This window comes from Haemorhous mexicanus, chromosome 20, assembly GCF_027477595.1.
Source record: "Haemorhous mexicanus isolate bHaeMex1 chromosome 20, bHaeMex1.pri, whole genome shotgun sequence".
Taxonomy (NCBI): Eukaryota; Metazoa; Chordata; class Aves; order Passeriformes; family Fringillidae; genus Haemorhous; species Haemorhous mexicanus.
Genome location: NC_082360.1, coordinates 83,524 through 104,207, shown reverse-complemented (window position 1 = coordinate 104,207; position 20,684 = coordinate 83,524). Strand labels below are relative to the sequence as shown.

General features: G+C 39.1%; 1 protein-coding gene across 3 annotated transcripts in view; it reads right to left on the bottom strand.

The window, feature by feature from the left end:
* The window catches only part of LOC132336796 (protoheme IX farnesyltransferase, mitochondrial), a 92,367-nt gene that overhangs the window by 60,517 nt on the left and 11,166 nt on the right, over positions 1-20,684 (bottom strand). Inside the window, exon 5 of one of the 3 annotated variants that reach the window (XM_059864667.1) lies at positions 13,061-13,150. The exons of the other annotated variants lie outside the window; for them this stretch is intronic. Within the exon in view, the coding sequence (XP_059720650.1) occupies positions 13,061-13,150 (90 nt within the window). The remainder of the gene's footprint in view (positions 1-13,060; positions 13,151-20,684) is intronic. 3 annotated transcript variants of the gene reach the window in all.

Below are 20,684 nucleotides of genomic sequence, written 5' to 3'. Positions count from 1 at the left end.
TTTACAGATGTCAGAACCTGAAGTCTCCATACAGCATTCTGAGTTATAGGATGCATCTTTTACATTAACTAAAAATGCTATAATGCCATCCTTTAAAAAACACTAACATATTCACACATTTTTAAGCTAATTCTAAGAAACATTTCTCAGCTTAAATGAAATTTCATGCTTAACAAATAATTCTTCCCAAATGAGAAAAAAAAACACCAAGGAAAAAACCCACTCTGTGATGAGCAACACAATCCAGATAACTGCCTCCTTGCCAAGAAGATGTGAGCTTAGTTTATAAAGTTCTTTAAAATCTGCAGCAAATTCATTTTTAAAGCAATTATTAAAGTGCAAAAACTAAATAAACATTAACTTCACCAATCCCTACACCTTCTCTCTGCAGAGTTCTTCCATAAGTAGATTCATTTTCTCACTAGAAATTACACAAAGCAGAGGTGGAGGTTTCACTGTCCACAAGCCAGAGACATCAAGCCAGGATGTGAAAGAGATTTAAGGGAAAGAGCAAAAATTCGGTAGAAGTTACTTAAAATGAAGAAGTTTTCTAAAGGATTAATTTCAAAATTGTCACTGGACCAAAACTGTCACTGGACCTCAGTGTTGAACCACACCCATGAAACTTCAAGGTTGTTTTGAAAAGTTTGCAATGAACCCCAAGTTACTTAATATTCTCCCTTTGTAAAATAGGTGGGGAAAGTTTATGTTGGCACAACACATGAGAAGTTGGGACAGGCTCCAGGGAAGACACGCTGAAGGACCTCAACTCCTGCCACCACTGTCCTTCCAGGGGTCAATCATGAGTGACTCTGCCTGGGCACCCCTAAAATCTAGAACATTTTCCAGCTGGGATCCAGTTTCCCAGTCCAGACAATCCCTTAGAAGAGTTGATATGAAAGAAAGAAGATGAACAACATTCTGGTCCTTCAGTAGGCAGGTGAATGTGTGTTCACCTGAAGCCAAAGGGAAACCTTGTCCTGTATCCCACACATATGGATCTCCTATGACATACACCCAAGTATTTACACAGACACATCCTGCTTCCTTAAAATCTCCTTTAAACCATTTTCAGAATTTCTCCTTTCATCCTCTGTGATTAAATGACTGAATTCCTAAATATTTGTAAATTAAAACTCATAAGGATTTAATAAACTGAGCTGATATAATGATATAAAAAAGGTGGTCTGTTTTTAATCCTACACCAAGGCTGTTGTAAAGAAATATGGGTGAGTACCCAGCTCTCATCTAAAATTCAGTCCTGTTTCAGCGAGCAGCCAGTGAAGCAAAACCACAGAAGCCTGAATGGTAAATACTTTGTTGCATCTTTTATCCATTAAAATACTATCTCTCACATAAGAAAAGGAACTTCATAAAAGAAGTCAGAGCTAAGACCAAAGAACTTTCTCTTCTGAAGCTGATAATTAACATGGTTAATTTAAGCTGAGCACTTCATTCTGTATGGAGCTACCTATGATTTAAGGGTTTGCTGTAATCTTAAAAACACACACAAATTAACCATTCAAAGCAGTCAGAGTCAGTGCAGAAATCCTGGCTCTTACGAAAGGTATCAACTAAAAGTACATAATCCATAATACCCTGTATAATGTAACAGTCAAAACGGCTATATTACTGGAAAATGAGAAAATGTTACCATATGTGAAGATGAGAACTTCTATAAATTAAAATAGAAAAATGAAGTCCTGTAAGCAATATACACCAGTGTGGTCTAAATATAACTTTGCAACTGTCATGCAAGAACCCTGTTAACTTGAATTAAAAGCTGACACCACCCAACAGCAGGATAATTGCCCAGAGCAGCGTGTCTCGCTCACGTTCCCTGGCACTCGTTCCCTGTGCCCAGGCCCCCAGCCCTGCCACAACACCGGAGGTGTAGGACACAGGCATCATCACCCTGTAGAGCAACAGCTTTGGTATTCTAACCCAGGCAGCTCATGATTTTCTTCCTCCAGTGCTCACTCAGATTTAAATCGGTGAATGGTATCAAAGTGCACATGAGAGAGGCTGGTTTGCACAGTTGTCAGTGTCACCACAAAAGGCAAAGGGGCTGCTAAAGAAAAAATACATAGGAATGGATTCAAGATCTCACATTGCTAGAGCAAAATATCCCTGAACCTATCCTGATACTGGTGTCTGCCCTGCTGCAAGCTCAGCAAGAGATATCCGGGATGGGAGAGGACAAATTCCCAGGATTGGATACTGCAGCTTTCCCCTCAATGTGGGCTCCGTGGGGATCACAGCAGTGCCAGCTTGAGGTACTACAGCAAGAATAAACAAATTTCATCTGCTAAGTACAGCTCTGTCATAGTTCTAACAAGCCACTATATACATGAAAAAAACTCACTTCTAAGATGAATTTGTTAATAAAAATAACTTTAAGACTTAAAAAAAAAAAAATCTTCATAAGTTTTCTAAATGTGTAGTATCCTACATGCCAAGTTCTCCTGATCAGGTAACAACTACTTCTTACTGCTGAAATAATAAAGTTATGCTACCTTTTCCAGCAGAGGCTTTCTAGCAGTACAGGATGAAGTTTAAGCAGTAGATGCACACTTTCCCAGAAGGAGCAAGTGTTAATTTCAAAAAAAATAATCTTGAAATGTACTTTAAGTTTTAAAATATACTGAGAAACCCCAGACATTAAATACTCAACAGAGTGTTTCTGGCAGTGTGTGTAGAATGTGTATGAGTATTTTAACACAAATAGGGAAAACACTGCTAGAAGCCCTGACTTTTCTCCAAAATCCCTGGATTTTGGATCCAGGGCAGTTCTCTCAGTTTGAAGTAAGCTCTAGCCTGGATCCAGCTTGTGCAAGCACAACATGCACCCCACCAGCTCCAGACAGCAACAGCTGTGTGGGCACCTCCACAAACCTCTGCACACTTACAGCGCAGGTAATAGAGGACAACACACCCCAGTGACTTACAGCAGTTATTTAACCAAGTTTTCCAAACTATTCAGGAAATCACTTCTTCCTCCACCGCACTCCACAATCTAGACTACGATCCTAAATTATTTTGACAGAATCTTTTTAAAGTTCTCCGCTACAGAAAAGGAGGGAAGCCAGTCAGCTTTACATCCAGGAACGGCAGGATCTGGGCTGGGAGCTTTTTGTCTTTGTGGTTTGCTGCTGTAATTCCAAAACCACACACAGCGCCGGAGCTTTAGACCACTATTAGAAATGTGACTTAGGAATGTATTAAGAACACTCGTGGGAAGAGGAACTGAACTTTAATGTGGCTTCCTGGAGGCTGTTCTGGCACTGGAGAAAAATCAGACACTACACAGTAGTGAATTGGTAATAAACTAACCCAGAACAGGACTTTCAGCCACTGTCAGGTACGTGGTGCCATGGACAGAAAAAACATGTAGTATGAAATCACAGCCCCACATGGCACAAAGCAGATTTTTCAGTGGGGGCAAAAAATACTCACATAGAGCTGTATTTGTCCATGGTAGTGTAGAGGAAAATTTTAAGAGCTTTGGACCAGGTCTTTGATTTGCATCTTTCTCCCTATTACTATTTATAACACTGACGATAACTTTTTATTTTCCAGGCCCCCATATTCACTAGAATAAACAAATCATTATTCCGATAAGAAATGCAGAGCATAGGCATAATGCAAATCATAAATCTGTGAGACAAAGCAGAACCATTCAGGTTTTCAAAACCAAAAAGTACTTGGTGTTTACCAGGCATAAAAATACAGGCACCCCAAAGTATTTTTTTATAATTAAAAGCTCTAGTTCTAGCAATTACCAGAGAGTTTTCACAAGTTTTCCATCTTTTTGGACAAGCAATGATTTAATTCACATTTTAATTATGCTACAGAGAGATTATTATTCTGGACAGATAAATAGCATTAAGTCAGTTAGAAGTTATTTCAGGCATTACAAAATTACTGAGACTCCCTGCTAACATGTATCATTTCTTTTCCAACTTTCTCTGTCCTCTATTAACGAAAGAAAGGCCTACACAATCAAATGAAAAATACAGTACATACTTCTCAATAGGAAACTGAAATTGGCTACACACCAAGCACATCAGTATTCAGAGATCTACATAAAATAAAAAAAATTAAATTAAGTTGACTGTCTCCTAGCACTTTTGATTACTCCAATTACAAAATCAAAGCCATTCCCGTGTTTGCAGTGATGCCAATGGGTGGATGAATTAAATATGCTTTCACTATGAGATGTCTCCTTTTGAGGTTCACTGCCCTCCTGTTTTCAAGCGGCACATAACAATATTCCTATTTAGCTCTGTAGGATCAATCCTATGCCTGTTAAATGCAGCATAAATCTTCCACTGATTTCTGTCCAAACAGACTTTGACTAAAGTAAATGCAAATACAATAAACTAACACTACTCTGAGCAAGAGAATAGAGAACTACACAAGGCATAAATAAACTTCAAACATAAAAAAAAATAATTCTCAGACCTTTCATATGATACAATCAAATACATAGGTTACTTTTTATTAAAATTTTATTTTGCTAACTAAAAGTAGTTTCTTTTATATTCCCCTTCTCCAAATCATTCCAAAGAGCATCTGAAAGCTCAGACATATGCTATTCAAATTCTAGTCAATGCTAGAATTTTTCTAGTTTCTAAAATATTATCCTATTTGTTGGCAGAAACTGTTCCAGGCATGGAGGCAATTAGTTCTGTTAGCACTCTTCAGAAAGGCTGGAGAATCCCTCGAGATTTCTAGGGAGAAATGGGAACGGTAAGGGCACGTTCAATGTGATTTCCCCCCCCCCCCCCCCCCCAGCCAAACACAGATGTCCGATTAAAAGGCCAATTAAAGGAACATTAACCTTTAACCAAAAATATAACGGTAGTTTAAATTAGTCAAGAAATCCAGAGCTGAATGTTATTTCAAACTCCTTTTCCTCTGCAGACTTTCTTTAAAGTGTTAACCATTCATTTCTTTTTTATGAGGGCAACACTGCCCATAAAACTAATATTTTTGAGGTTAACACTTGGCTAACTTGGAGAAACAATGTTGTCACAGAAATGTTTAAAAAAAAAAAAAAAAATCAAAAACACCAGACTGCAACCATGTATCTGCAACATACATTTTAAACTTTTTGAAAGTTAAGGTGGGGATAAAAGGCCAAACCAGGATTCACTCTGGAGTAAATTTATCAGCAAAGTACCCACACGTTCATGTATCACAGTCTGCCACACATTTTTTAACATTCAATCCTGTAATTGACTTCAAAAAACAACCATAAACAACCCTCAGATACAAGGGTTATACTGCCATTTAATGGTTAAACAGAGGGCGTACAACCATCTACTACATTAGGAGACTAAAGGACATACTGCTTAAAGTAAACCTGGAGTAATGTCTACAACAGAGATGAAATAACAAAATGTACTGATGTTGCTTAAAACTGAAAAAGCAAAGTGGTGAGAGATGCACAAAATACAGGGAGTGGGAATAAACCCACCTACCCAGGAATTAACAGAAGGACCTCTGATTAAGCGCAGTGTCCCCCGTCACTGGTCACTGGCATTTTTCTAATTGACATCAAATTAGCATTTACTACCCCAGAGCCCAGTGTGGCAAACACTTGAATGGGGGCTCCTTGACGGCTTGGCTCCTGCTCGAGGTGTAACCAACAAGATTTAGGGAGCTCCGGGCTGGGCCGGCGCTGGCAGGGAGCTGCACACTCTGCCCTGCGCCCCAGCCCCACACCCTAAAACAATGCATTAATTCTGCATTCGCCCGGCCTTCGGAGACGGCGCTTAATGTGATTAGTGCTGCTGTCTACCCAACTTAAGTGCTGAGCATGCTTTAAAAGCTGAAAGTAGTGCAGATGTCTTCTGCTACCCAGAACATTAGAGCTGAAGTCTTCTCAGAGGGCAGAGAATGAAGATGAAATCTTTTCACTAGGGGCATAAAAGAAATGCCAATATCCTTGCACACACACCCTGTAGTACAGTTCAGCCTTGTTTTCTCCTGGGTTGGCTTGTTTTTTCTTTACTATAACCAGCAACAAAAGCTATTTTCCGGTAGTTGTTTAATCAAAATTATTTTATGATTTTGTGTCTCTCTGATCCTGCCTAAGTATGCCATCTTATATATTTTCTCAAGCTTCCCAAGTTAGTTTTCTGAAAATAGTTTAATAACAGTAACCAACATTTGCTTTTTAGACTGTATTAACAGAAAAAAAGAGGAAGTAATTAAATTAATGACTTGAAAATACTTCCTGTAAGCAAAAGGATTAAAAATAGTATAAAAATGGCCTTTAAAAATTTTTGACAGTATTTTTGTGTTTAATGCTGTACTTACTACCATGGCTATTTTAAATACCTGTAAAAGGAACATTTTATTTGTGCGCATTTGCTTGCACCTAGTTGCTGAGGGACTCTAAAGATGAAGCTAAATGTTAATTAAGGTTAGTTTTCCAGAAAAAAAATTCTACAAACATCTCAGGAGTAAATTTATCATATGATTTTTCTGAATCTGTGATCCACAGAAATAAAGGCCACTAGCACAGCTGATGAAATTCAACTTTAAAGGGAAAACTTGATGTTCCCAATTGTTTTAATAAAATGAAAGAAAAAGGTCACTTCAAAAGTTAGTTTTATTAATTATAGACAGGATCCTTGAACAGCTCCTTGGCCACATGCTCTGGCTGGTGCTATCTTACATGACAAATCTGTGGCGCTGAGTCCCACACTGACAAGACCCGTCGCGCATACGTTGATTACGGCTTTGGAAGGACCACCCAGAAAGACAATTCCATTGAACACCTCTCTTCCAGTAGCACCAGGTAACAGGGAATACACACACCAAATACACTGCCTGAAAAATTAAATCCTTGCAAATAATTTCAAGCAGAAATGCATCAACTGCAAAAAGGACAAACTAGACGCACTTACTTCTCAGTGCTGTCAGATGGTCACACTACCCCAGTCCAGCAGCAAATCTGTTTCTGTCCCAGTTGAAATGGTCTTTGGCAAAAATAATATTCCACACTGAGAAAGCAACTTGCCTTTTACATGCATAAAAACATATCCATGCCTCGGATAAGCACTGAAGCTCTTTTCTGGTTGCTAAGCTGTTCCACTGCAGGAAAAGCCTGTTTGGTGAGTGGTTCCATCTTCCATGATATTTATGCTTTGTTTTCACTGCATCTGTTTTAAAATACTCCAGAAACTTGGTGTTGAAAGCGACTGACCATACGAACATCCTGTTCTCTCCACATTCAAGTCTCAGCTACTTTTCTCACACAGACTGCTGCTGAAACATCTTTAACAGCTCCCCAGTCCCAGAAACACGCTGGTCTTTGTGCTCCTCAGGGCATCACTCACAACCCTGCAGTTTCCCAAACTAGTGCCTACATAAAAGCAAAAAAGTTGAAACAGATCACTGTGTACTTCTAGAACCTACAGCTGTTACTTTGGAGCACAAAGATTAAAATTTCAGCAACCAGGTCATTCCTCCATCCTACTGCTGGATGATGCAGGACGCTGAGCCACAAAAGCACTGACGGGAGAACATGAGAAAAACAGCCTGGACACATATGGTTTGACTTAACATTAACTGACTAAAGGTATTTTGACTAGTTCCACAGCTAAATTACATGCACCTGTTGCACACATTAGTAGCACCTACATCCTACTCCAAACACAAGGATGTGGGCCTGGGGATGTAAGACTCAAGAAGATTACATTTCACATGTTTGGCACTTGAACAGAGTAGATTTATTTATCAATTTCACAGTTTCCTTGACATAAACCATTTACATTAAAATAATTCAACCTAATATGCCATAAAAATAACATTTGAACACTCTAATTTATACCTTTTAATATACTGTTAATTTTTTGATCTGTGCAAAAATAATTTATCAGCATCCAGTTTGTAGCATGGATTTTCAGGGCCAAACCAAATGAATCATGAGAGAAAAATGTTCCTGCCTTTCTAATACCTTTAATTTCAGTAATTAACCATAACAAATAGAGCCAATCTATCTAACATGCCTAAGCTTTTTTGATGTTTACACTTTTTTGCTCTGTCAACGAGGTCACCAATGGATATGCTATTTTCCCCTCCTGCACCATCCTGTATCTGAGCCTCCACCCTCTGGGAATGCAGGTTGGGTCCACCTTTCCCAAAGAGAAGCTCATAAACCAAGCAAAGAGGAAGACAAGCACAGGTACAGAACAGCTCCATATAGGAGAACCAAGAGAGAGCAGCTTTCCTCAGCCTGGAAAAGGACAAGAGAGGAAGAATACAAGAGATGTCCACAAAATCATAAAAGGCATGGAGAACCAACTGGGACGTGAGTGGACATTGCCCCTCGCAGTGCTAAACAGGGGAACTGGACAAATCCATGGAGGGAAGTTTGCACAGATACAGACACCACCGCTGTCTCTGACAAAAGACCTGCTGGAAAGCCTTCTGGAGACTTCTCCCCTCATGTCTGTACACATCTTAAGTATCTACTACCATACAATTTTGTTATGGAATTTCACCTTCTAAAGAAAAATACCCTTTTCCATCTCAACTCCAAACAAGTGTTGCAGGGTAAGCTCAAGGGACAATGAAAAGGAGGAGGAACCTCAACAGTGCAGAAGCAGGGAAGATCTGGAGACACCAACCAGACTTTCCTAGGCTCTCACTCCTCAAGAATTCCCACTATCCCTGCAGGCACCCAGGGAGCGGGTGGGAGCTGCCCAGTTATGTTTCGTGGAGGACAAGAAGAAATTCTCAGCTTCTAGGAGCTCCTATGCCCAGAATCCTCCTTCCAGTGTTGCCAACAGGCAACAGGGCCAGGAAGAGATTAATGAGAAGACCCAATGGGTCTGAGACAGAGAGTCATCCATGAATCCTGCTGAATAGAGAATCCTTGCACCAGACAGCCTTTGGCTTCACCATCCCTAGGATGGTCTTTCTTATGTGAGAAACTAAGAAAACAAAGCTTGCTTACGATTTAAAACAAGTAGGGAAGGCTTTCTGCAGTTACCTATAGAAGAGCTGTTTATGCTTAGTGCTGAACAAGTACCAAAAAGTTGAGCTTTCCCAAATTTTTCTTAGGGAACATTAGGCAAATCAGCCCTACCACTCCCCACACCCCAGCTATGACAATTACAGATGCCCAGCTTCAGAGATGCTCTGCGGACTCTGGAGTTTACACTAGTGGTACCTGAAGCCATTAAAAGAGACTTACAGACGGTCACTGGAGCACTCTGCATCCTGCCATTCAGAACAACTCAGCAGCTGCCCTCAAATGTAAAAACCTGCTCATAAATAAGTCGGAACCCATCACAATTAAGCTACTTTCAGTATTGAAGATCATAATCAATATCAAAGAGATGATTTACTCTGAAGATTTCAAGTGACATCTGCTGAAATAAAATATAGTTTGGAAAAAGATTGTAAGAAGATGACTATGTTATTACCACTAACTTTTACATCTGTCATTAATTTTCACTTGGTTTTATCTTCTCTCCTAGTCTGCATCCAATTTCACATTGACTTGTGTTTTATTACAATCCCAATGCGGATCCCATCAACTGAAAAGACTAATAATTGCCTATGAAATGCAGCAAATAGTGCGGATATTGTTTCCCTTTCCTTAGCAAAGCACAGCATCTTGAGGCGGCTGGCACAAAGAAGGATCGACAGCCTTGAAACGGTCTGTTTCTAGAATGGAAAGCAGCTACAAATACATATGTGTGGACCAGAATGTTTCCCCCCAAACCTGGAAAGAGTTAATCAAGTTACACTGCTTGAATACGTTAGTGAATGATGTTGAAATGGCACAGGAACATTCTCTAGCCCAGCATATCCCAGACAAACTTTCCCAAGTGACCATAATTTAAGGCAACATTTTAAAACAGCTCTTTAAATCTCAGTGCTATGGAAAAATGCTGAGGCTCGTACTACAACCTCTCTTGCCTTCCTCCCCTGACAACACAGCGAGCTCAAAAGTATACGTTTAACACCCAAGGGTCCTACCTGTCTTTAAGGAATTTTTATAAAGTAGATGGCTACCTCGGGCTATTTAAGTACTTTGTAGTAAGACATCAGTGGCATGTATAGAGATATTCCTTTGATCATTACACCACTGGAAATAAATAAGAAAACAACCTCTAAATCTTCACCATAAAAATTTATGCTTGGAACTCACCAATGTAAGAATCATCATACCACAAAACCACAAATAGTATTCAATTCAGTCTCTGTGTTCTCACTCATGCGATAGCCTTTGATATTCCCCATGATGAAAAATGAGTACATTTTACTACAAAGATGATTTGCGAACAAAGCCCTTTTTACTTTGGTTTCCCACTGAAGAACAAGAAATCTAAAGTTAAAGGAGGAAATCGATAGCTGGGCTAATTATTAGCCAAAACCAACAATAAATGAATGAAACAGAGATTTTCCCTTTTGTAATTTCTAGCAGCACATTTCAAAACTTTCTTTTTATTGTTCCATTTCTCAGTTCAGAATTCAAATTATCATAATATGAGGCAGAATTTAAACTGTTTTCATTTTCATTGCCTACACTGAAGATACAGAATTGTCCTCCTTTTGCTGTATAACTAAGCCTCCCCAAATGAAATGTTACACAAGTTTTATTTTAAGGGCTGCTCTTGAAGAAAGAGAGGATGTGAACATCTGTGAAGAGCAAGTGCAGAGAGAAAACAAAGATATGTAGATAAATCATTAGTTATATTAAGATATGAAACAGGCACCCAAAGAATGGCATAAAATGTAAATGAACTTTGGGATCTGGTCTCTTAATTTGACAGCTGTTTGACAACTGCAAAATGGAAAACTGACCTCAGACAACTGTGTATAAATGAGACTATTAAGCAGAAGAATTTCATATGGAATGATACAATATACAGTGCAGTAACTCCTCACATGGGAATAGATAAATGTAGACTGGAATTTTTATTGTCTTTGAAGGTGGTGATGTTAAAAAGACTTGAATTTCACAAAGAGGAGCTCTATGCTACATTATCACAATTAATGCCACTTTCTGAAATACAATGACTGACACCTGCAGAAAGAATGCTCACACAGAACTCACAGGCATTTAAAAAAATATATCCAAGGATATGTGTCCAGTATATCTCCAGTGTCTGGAGACATAGAAAAAAAATCTTCTGCACTTGAGCTGCAAATTCAAAGTCAGCAAAATTATACAATGAATAGGTCATGGGATAACTTATTTGAGGGGTTTCTTTGAAAGTGTTGCAGGAAGTCACAATTACACATGGAATCTGTATCACCAAAGCAGCAGAAGAACAGACTGATCCAGGGAGACAGTGGCTTAAGGAAATACTCTGCAAGTTTGGCCTCTATGGACAGATCTTCTTGGAAAGAGCAGCAAAGCAGTAAGGGGGAAGCTTTTATGACTGCCTGAAGCATGATTAAAATTTTATATTCTCAGCAGTAACAGAGAATTAAATGTGAAACAGAAACAAACTCTACTTTTAGATGTAACCAATAATTTCTACTCATCCTTCTGCTCTAGATTCCACTGAATAGGGCAGATCTTCCAAAAGCATCCCCAAGTACCACTTCTTCCTATTCTCCAGTAACATAAGGAGCCATTTGTGATAAGTATGTTTCATTTCAAAGCAGTTAAGCATTTGGCTCTTTGTTCTATTTCTCTCTATGGGACAAATACTTAAAATCAGCCTTTCCTACCTCTCTTTTCAACCACAAAAAACCAACAAAAGTTGCACAACCTGTAATAGAAGAGACAAAAAAAGCCACCCAAGCACTTGTAGCAAAATCCAGACTTAAAAAGAAAAGTTACAGTTTTCCAAGCTAACCTAACAAAAGGTTAGCAGTGACAGCAGCAAAAGTAAAGATTTTGAGAGTCAAGTGACTGCAGTGGCTAGATCTTTGGATAGAAAAGCTATTTGCTGTCTATTAACTTTAATTTTCAGTAGCACTTTGTTAGGGGTGGGATTTGTTGGGGGTTTCAGTATCTGTTGGGGGTTGTTAGGGATTGTTTTCCTAGATCTTGTGTTCAGTTTTTCTGTCTCAATGTAATTCAAGTGGTCAGTAATGAAATGGAAACTGAAAAATAAACAAAGCAAATCCCAAAGATATCAAATGAGACATAAGCACCACCACCTGGTGGTGTTCAAAACCTTGAACATCCAAACCTCTCGGAGCGAGGACTTGCAGTGTAACTGCACTGTCTGAAGAATCGCAGTCACAAAATTTCCTGAGTTGGAAGGGAGACACAAGAATCATGGAGCCCTGGCCCTGCACAAACACCCCAACAATCCCACTCCATGCCTGAGATGTTGTCCTAGCACTCCTGGAGCTCTGGCAGCCTTGGGGCCATGACCATTCCCTGGGAAGCCTGTTTAGTGCCCAACTACGCTCTTTTGTTCATTTCTAACTTGCCTTTTCCTAAATTTTCTCATTCTTGTTTTTAAGAGACACTAAATAACCATGTCCTAAACATCACCTCCCAGCCAGTTGTGTTTTTACAGCCCTTCGTGACACTCTGCCTCACTGTCACCTACTTAATGCTACTCAGAAATTAATTATGACATTGTAATAATACTACTGATTTATTCTTGAACAGTCCTGGCACAAAACCAACTCTACTTCAACTCTAGTCCAAGTTAATCCCAGATATGACCAGAGCTATGGAATCACATCTGCATGACGACTTGAACAAAGTTTGTGCTTTACAGGTTATTCATTTTCTCTGACTCTAGCAGTATCTCTAATAAAATGCTTGAAATCTCCCTACAAAACTTGCACTGCTCTTAAGCCCCTGCATCACCTCTTGGCCCCACTTCAAAAGAAACTTTAGAAACATCCAGATCAGTAGGGAGTTGAAGTCAACCATCATTTTACAGGGGAGACACAAATGATTTCCCCAAGGAGTGGTCCTTGCCCTGCAGACTTTAATCAGGGATGAAGAACATGAACTCAACACACAGATCACAGTTCAACATCTTCCCATTACAGCTGGAACTCTGCCAGGTGATATTCTCCATCTGTCCCTTCCAGACGAAGATCTGCTACTTACCCTCACACCAACAAGAACCTTCCTCGCTGACGAAAACCCGGGTGAGAAGAAGAAGCCTGTCTGAAGCAGGGCTGGCTCTGCTGCACACTCCTGCTGCCAGGAAGAGGCCAAGAATCATGGTAAAAAAACTTTGGCAATCAGGCTGCAACCAGCACAAGCAGCAAGAGAAACACAGCAGAGACTTCCCTTCACTGTAACTTTATTTTCTACTCCCAATTCTGCTCCCTTGCTGCCTAAGGCCATTTCAGATAAACACTTTTATAATGGATGGCCCTCAAAGATAATATTTTGCTTTTAATGCCCTTTAATAAACACAAGGCATTCCAAGCCTTTAAGCAGCTTGTAAAAGGTTATTATTTGTTAAAGTATCTAACTTCAGAACACAAAAATGAGTTTGAGGCCGAACTATCTAGCCTGTTCTCAAATGCCAGCACCTTTATAGGACTCTCTGAAGTTACAACAGATTGTCATGTCTCTGTTGGGAGCACCAACATAAATCTCAACTGTAATAAGAAGTCTTAAAAGGAGAATTATAGGGACAGATTTTCATCTTCTGGATTACTTCAAAAATTTACATAATCTATACAGATCCAGGCAGAGTTAGCCTTTAGTGACCTAAGAATACCAAACCTCCGAGATTTGCAGACACATCTGGTTTAAAGTCAAAGCTTATATTATTAAGCTGCTATAACTCTTACATCTCCATCCACGTGTCCCATTTTATTTCTTGTCCTAGTTTAATGATACTTCCAACATGTCCTGAGCTTTTCAATCTGGATGATGTACCTAATGATTTTGGTATTGAAAACTAACCTCCTTCTTCAGTTTCCATACAGATCTCATAAAAGCCAGAAGAAATGGATTGCTGCCCAGAGATGTGGTTCACTTGTTCAATAAAGAGCTTATGCTTAGAATCCTCTTAAAAAGCCACTTAATGGTAAATGCCTATTCAACACTACAAATAAATTAAAAAAAAAAAATTACTTCAGCTTTCTATTCATACCAGTGTTATAATCCCTCTTTCCTACAACATGGTGTGCCAAGACCCCCCCTGTTCCTTTTCTCATACCCTAGAGGTACCTCTTCTAACTTCTCTCTATTACAAGCTACAGCAGAGAAAGGGATGACTGGGACACCTGCCTGTCCCAAGCTGTGGCAGATCAGGTCAGAAAAGCCAACACTGCACTACACCTTCCTGTAAAGCCTTGCAGCTTTGGAAAAAATAAGTCAAAAGCCACACAAGATAACTAAACTTCTTGCAGCCCATACAAATGAGCATTCAAGTGCTTGCTCCAGCCCAGGCTTGCAGCAAAGCACAATCAGCTCTCTCCTAGGCAGGTCAACACTTCACAGGCAGTTGACAACTAGAGTGTGGAACACAGTTAAAAGTCAGAGCAGAATGAAACTTTATGTTAAGAGAGACAGCAGTCATGGAAAATTAAAGCAAGAGGACTTTTACTCGGTTTTACTGCACGTAAGTCCTTTCCTAAGATGACAAAGTAGAATCTGAACTCGTGGTATTTATGTAGTATTTTTTAACTATGGAAATTTGAAAACAGTTCAAAAGGAAAAAGACTACAAGAATGCTCTGGATTTGTGTTTCAATAAGCTATTTCCCAAAGAAATGGTATCGGTAGGCTGTTTCAGGGAATCAGGAAATAATTCTCCTTAACCGGTCTGAGTCATACTTTGCCACATCGTTGCTATTTTTCGTACAGCACAGTACACTAGGTCCTCTATTGCTGTTTCCGAAACTGTTAGGAGTCTAATTCAAGGCAATAAACAGGCTGAATATGGCACCATTTAAATTACAAAAAGAAAATTACATTTCACTACTTATCTAATAAGGTTAGAATTTAGTACTTGCACTGCTAAAGGAATTCTGAGCTATTTGAAAATGTCAAAACATGTACTAGCATGTCAAAACATAGACTAGCAAAAAAATAATAGCTATTTTCACTCTTCTAAGCTTATAAAGGCAATGCCCCTATGGATCAAAAAGGCCAGATAAATCTCATTAAGTACTAGGTTTTCCCTTTTGTCTAGTCCTCTTTTCACATTCCTTCATTTCAGCCCTTTGAAATTCCTTTGTTCTGCCTGTGATCAGGGTTTCCGGGGAAAACCTGGCATTGGATCTAAAGGGAACCCCATGTCACTGAAATATTCCTGACAATTCATCACTTAATAAACGATTTCTTTCTTACCCTCTACTTTGCTTGCACCCAGTATTTCCACAGAACCTGTGAGTGTGGTGCTAATGATCCTGCTGCATTCAAATGCATCATATCTTGAGGATCTCTGGATGCACAGAAGTTAACAGGCTTCTGAAGCTGGCACCCAAAAGCTCCAGTCCATCACATAGGTATTTCAGAATAACAGGAGTCTGTTTACTCCCAGCCCATGTCTATCATCAACACCTGTGCAGATGAAAGGACGGTTTCAGATGGAGAGAAAACAGAGGACCATGAGGCCATTGCCCTTGCTCTGTCCCAGCAGGACAAAGGGGACTGCAGTCCCTACACAGACATCTCCAAAAATTTCCCTTTACCACCCTAACACGTTGCCAGTGTTCATTTAGGAAATCAGCTGCTCATCAGAAATGCAACCAGGGAGAGAAAGCAAGTCTGCCCTGTTAACAATGGCACATACTTACTTTGTGCATCCACAGAAAACCATCTTTATCAAATCAGGAGAAGGATGATCCATAAAAAGGGGGCACAACAATAAATTCATTTTTTTATCCACTGTTTATGTCATTGTTGGATTTTAATATATATGAGATGCAACACAAGGGTAAGACTACAACTCTCCTAAAATATGAAGCTTTATACTAATAGTGAGAGCCACAGAGGGCAGGAAAGTAGTAAAAAAGGTGTCATTATACTCATTCTCATTGTCTCTGCTAAACATCACAGTGGTGACTGGGGTCTAAGTCCTGAAGGGTCATGTGAATCCATCCACTTTAGGACCCTTTGCCTACCATACTCACACAACATGCATGTGAGCAAAGAGAATTCCTTTCAACCATCATATGCATTAATTTATAGTATGTTTCTAAGACCTTTTATCAAGCTTCAGTTGTAGGTCAAATGATTCATGTTTTGCAAAGATAATCTTTGCATTTAAAATTTATCAGTCCTTCAGAGGTTGGTTCTCCGTATTGCTCATCATTCTCACTACTCATGAAATACATCCTCGCAAGCTGAGCTAGTCCTACTCCGTATCAACGATTCCACCATGCTAACTTGATTCAACCATTGCAATTATGAATCATTTGTTGGAGCTGTAAGTTATGATCTTCAATGACCACTATTGAAAACTGCCTAGCAGTTAAAATATCAAAGCAGCATATACCAACACACTTTAGAGCATGAGACAGACTTCCAGTGTTGGACTTTTCTTATATTTATTATCCACTGTAAATTACATCCCAGGCTGCCTCTGCCACTGACAGTCCTGAAGTGTGGAGTTCAACACCAGGTTTTAATAACCCTTCCTGCCAGTTGTTTGATCACTGGTGGGAATGCGGAGGAGGGGCAGATGAAAGGCCAGGCAGCTCCTGCAGGCTATCGGTTCCGTCAAAACAAAGGGACTTCAGAGAGAGACAGAGATCCATCAGGTGTGAATCCCAAATGAGCAACTGGGAGTGTGGGAGTGCAGCCTGACTGAGTTGACTGACACTGTGAGTGTCATTCCCATGAAAAGAGTAAGTGCCTGCCAGTGGGATCATTCCAGAGGCAGGAGGGGAAACGTGCTAAAGAAAAAACCTTGGAAAGTAATTTTGGACTATTTCTAAATCACTTCAACCATTCAACTACATCATTTTCATATACATTGTATGGAGCAAATCTTGTTGGCATTTAAAATGAGTTCTCTCATTCCAACATGACAGTGCAGTTATCTGTGAGGGGAAGGAGCAAAAAAATAAATTTTCAGAGATTTCAAAAGTGGGCAAGAAAGAACTTTGAGGAGTTAAGTTAGCAAAAACCGCCTGCATTGAGTGAAGGTGGGTTACATATTTACAGTATTCCTCATTTTCAGCTCTTTAACCTCAGCTAAGACATTCAGAGCAGTGTACTTCCTTGTCAAGGTACCATCAGTCAAACCCAAGCACATCATTTTATCTCTTGGTTACTAAATTCAAGCCACTTTAAACATCCTGCTTTCATCTTTATAGTTCTCTCCCACTTTTTAACCATGCTGCAGTTACAGAAGAATGTACTTGACATACAAAACGTGCGTGTGATTTCTTTAACATTTTAATGCCGTGTATTGTGTTGTAAACATCTCTTCATGTTTTATCTCCTTCACCATAAATCAGAGGTGACTATCTTAGAAGTCTCAAAAATGACATGTTTTCTTTCTAATATAAATGTAAGCTTCTACTCCTTGAAGCTTGAGTGAGCTTCCAAAAATCATCAAAAAAAACAGAGCTATAAAAAAGCAAAATATTATTAACTAAATATAAATTTCTCCCACTCCATTTCTATGATGGCCTGGAGTACTGCAAAAAAGAAGTTGCAAAATTAGTCTTCACTAATCAGAAAACTAAGGGTTTACTTAATCTATTTGTAACTTAAATGCAACAACACTAAAGCATTTATTTGTTTGATTCAAAATTAATATGCAGTTTACAAGACAAAACCCCAGAATATATTTCCATTTCCTTACCAGAACTGCAACTAATAAGACTGATTCCTTCTTATGAGATTTTCTGGAGGTTTTGGCTAGCTTAGTAATGTTACAGACACAAGGTATCTCAATCCATTCCTTGATAAATACATTAAGTGATTTTTTTAAAATCAAAACCCACTGTAAAATAACAGTCATTTTTAGAAGATAGAACACCAATAAAGAACACCCATCTGAAATAATTTTAAGTTACTTCAATGATGGAAAAAAGAAAGAATGCTGTTAGAAAGAGAGGGGGAAAAAGACGAAAGCTGTTTTAGCAGGTGGGACTGAGAAGTGGTGACATGTTGCAGCACAATTCCGAAGGGCCGGAGGACATAACGCGGTGTTGGATGATGTGGAAGAGAACCAGGGAGCACTGGCTCTGAGAGCCACTGCAATGCTGGATTAGGTGTGAGGTACAGCTCTGAAGTATTGTGATAGGAAGGAGTGAGGCAGAGGCAGAAACACCGGTAGAGGACAAGAGAAATAAAACACTATCTGTTTTCTGGCACCTTCCCACAGGAGAGTCCTCCCTCACAGCCCACAGACCCAACACACTCCACGGGAAAACCCAAGGACACTCGGATATTCCAGATTCCCAGAATTCATAACATTTTCCACCAGCCCGAGTCTGTTTCTCTCCTGTTTCTCTTCTGTCTGTCATAAATTATACGAAGATACTTTTCTTGACATTTTCTAAACAAATGTCTCTAGAATGACCTTGTTGTACTGCAGTCACCACATCTCCCTTTTTAATTTTTTGTCTGTATTTTCCAATACAACTTTTTCCACTCTCAAGTCACAAAACAATAAATCACAAGCTCCTTAAAAAATCATTGTCCAGTTTCACAGAATCACCATCAAAACGCATTCCTTCTATTTGCCTTGGAAAGCAATGCTAGAATTTAGAATTTGTGAATTGTGAAACTTTTTTCTAAACACACAGCTGGATAAATATTCAGACTGTACTTCTACAAACAATGAAAAAATACAAAGTTGTCAATCTGCACCTTCAATATGTTTTTTCTTGTTAAAAAAAGTGAAAGTGAGGCAAGGATCTCCACTTAAGCACTCTTTTGTAACTTTCTGGCTCTTGCAGGAAGGAAAAAATAAGTTTAACGTATGGCATATAACTATCTGAAAACAAGGAGGAAGTGACAATTAGAAGATTGTTTCAGACCAACTTTGTAAAGAAATAAAACACAATGTTTTGGTGTCTGTGTATGATTTAGACCTGGCCTGGTTCCAACCCAAGGATTTAAGTCAACTTAGTTAATACAGCTTAATTCACTGGGGATAAAACTGTCTCAGCTCCTACAAGATTGTTAAAATCAAGTACTTGAGAAAAAGGAAAAAAAAAAAAAAAAAAGGAAAACTCCCTCAAACCTCAGACCCTGACCACTTACAAGTTTCTATCAATACTTTTATGAATTTTACAGAATCTTCATTACATTGTCACGGGACCAGGCCCCTCATATCCTGTCCCAAATAACAGGGAAGAATCTTACACAATTCACACTTCACCTTCCCATGACATATCGGGGGACTGTAAATTGTGCACATAGATTTATCAGAGAAACGAGGAGTGGGAAAGATGAGTTGCCCTTAAAGATGTACAGATTTATAGCAATTTGGGAAGCGGAAAGACGGTTATCATATAAAAAAGGTCCTTAAGGGATAGAGAGGAGCAACAGGGGAAACATGAGTCATGAGCTGCCAGAGAAGTGGATGTGTATGGGGAGCAATGGACAGAGCAAAGTAGCAATAAAGGAAGTTCCAAGTCAAATGTGCTCCTTCCCAATGGTCAAGATGGATTACCCAAGCTTTAAGTAATTACGGAAAATTAAATTCCCAGCCGATTCAGACACAGTAACACCGGGAAAAAGACACTCAATGACTGAAAGAATCCATTGATAAACAATAGATCACCAAGCACAGCTCTTTCCTTTTGCTTCCTTACCAACTCTGCTCCTTTTTTTTTTTTTTTTTTTAGTAGGAGTAATCTGCTTTCAAGGTCTCTCTACACAGGAAAGTGCGTCAACATGAGCGAGTGTGAAAATTTAAAGTGTTCAGCTGAAATTGTGAAAGGCAGTTTGACACACTGTGAGGCTGGAGTAACTTGCAGTGAGTAAAGAGTGAATTACATGACCCAGCACAAAGTTACTGCATGCCTCTTAACTCCTCTTAACATCCTCTTAGCTCCCCTTTACTATCCCAAGTGTCCAATTCCAAATTACAGCACACAATTCCTGTAGTTCTGAGTACTTCAAGAGTTTAAGAAATGGCTTCCAAGAGTTTAAAAAGTGCCTACTTTTGGGACAAAATACAATGAGCAAGACAAAGACAATCAGTTACTTGTGTGGGAATGCCACCTCTCAGAAGATCTCAAGAAAAGTTGCACAAGAGTCTAGATAAGCCATCATTAATTCTCTTCGTCCAGTAGTATCCACATCAAAAGTGAAGGTATATATGACAGAAAATATTTCAAAGGATAACCCATAAATTTATTTTTTAATATTAAAAAGGTAGTTAAGGAAAAAAAGGAGGAAAGAAGGGTACATCTAAAATTGTATCAAAACCCAGAAAAACTTCACCTTAGTTATGACAGCCTTTCTTCCTAGCCTTTGTGTGAAAAATATGTACATGATAACTAAGTGTATTCTTCAGAAAATAGCGTGACTTATTCAAAATTATTTTTCAAGGCTACTTATGCGCTTCCAAGTTAGGCAAGCTACCTAAACATTTCCAAGCAATTAAAAATCATGCATCGTCCTTCCCATTTTGCAAAGAAAACAGTTAGCTGCCTGCCCCAGCTTTAAGCTCAGTGAAAGAAACACTAAAACCTGTAAAAACAGTAAATAGGACTTACTTCAGGCTGAGCAAAATGTGTGCTGATGGGAGCAATTCCGAAAAACCCATTATGTGCCTTCAACTGAGGTGTTACAAAGTG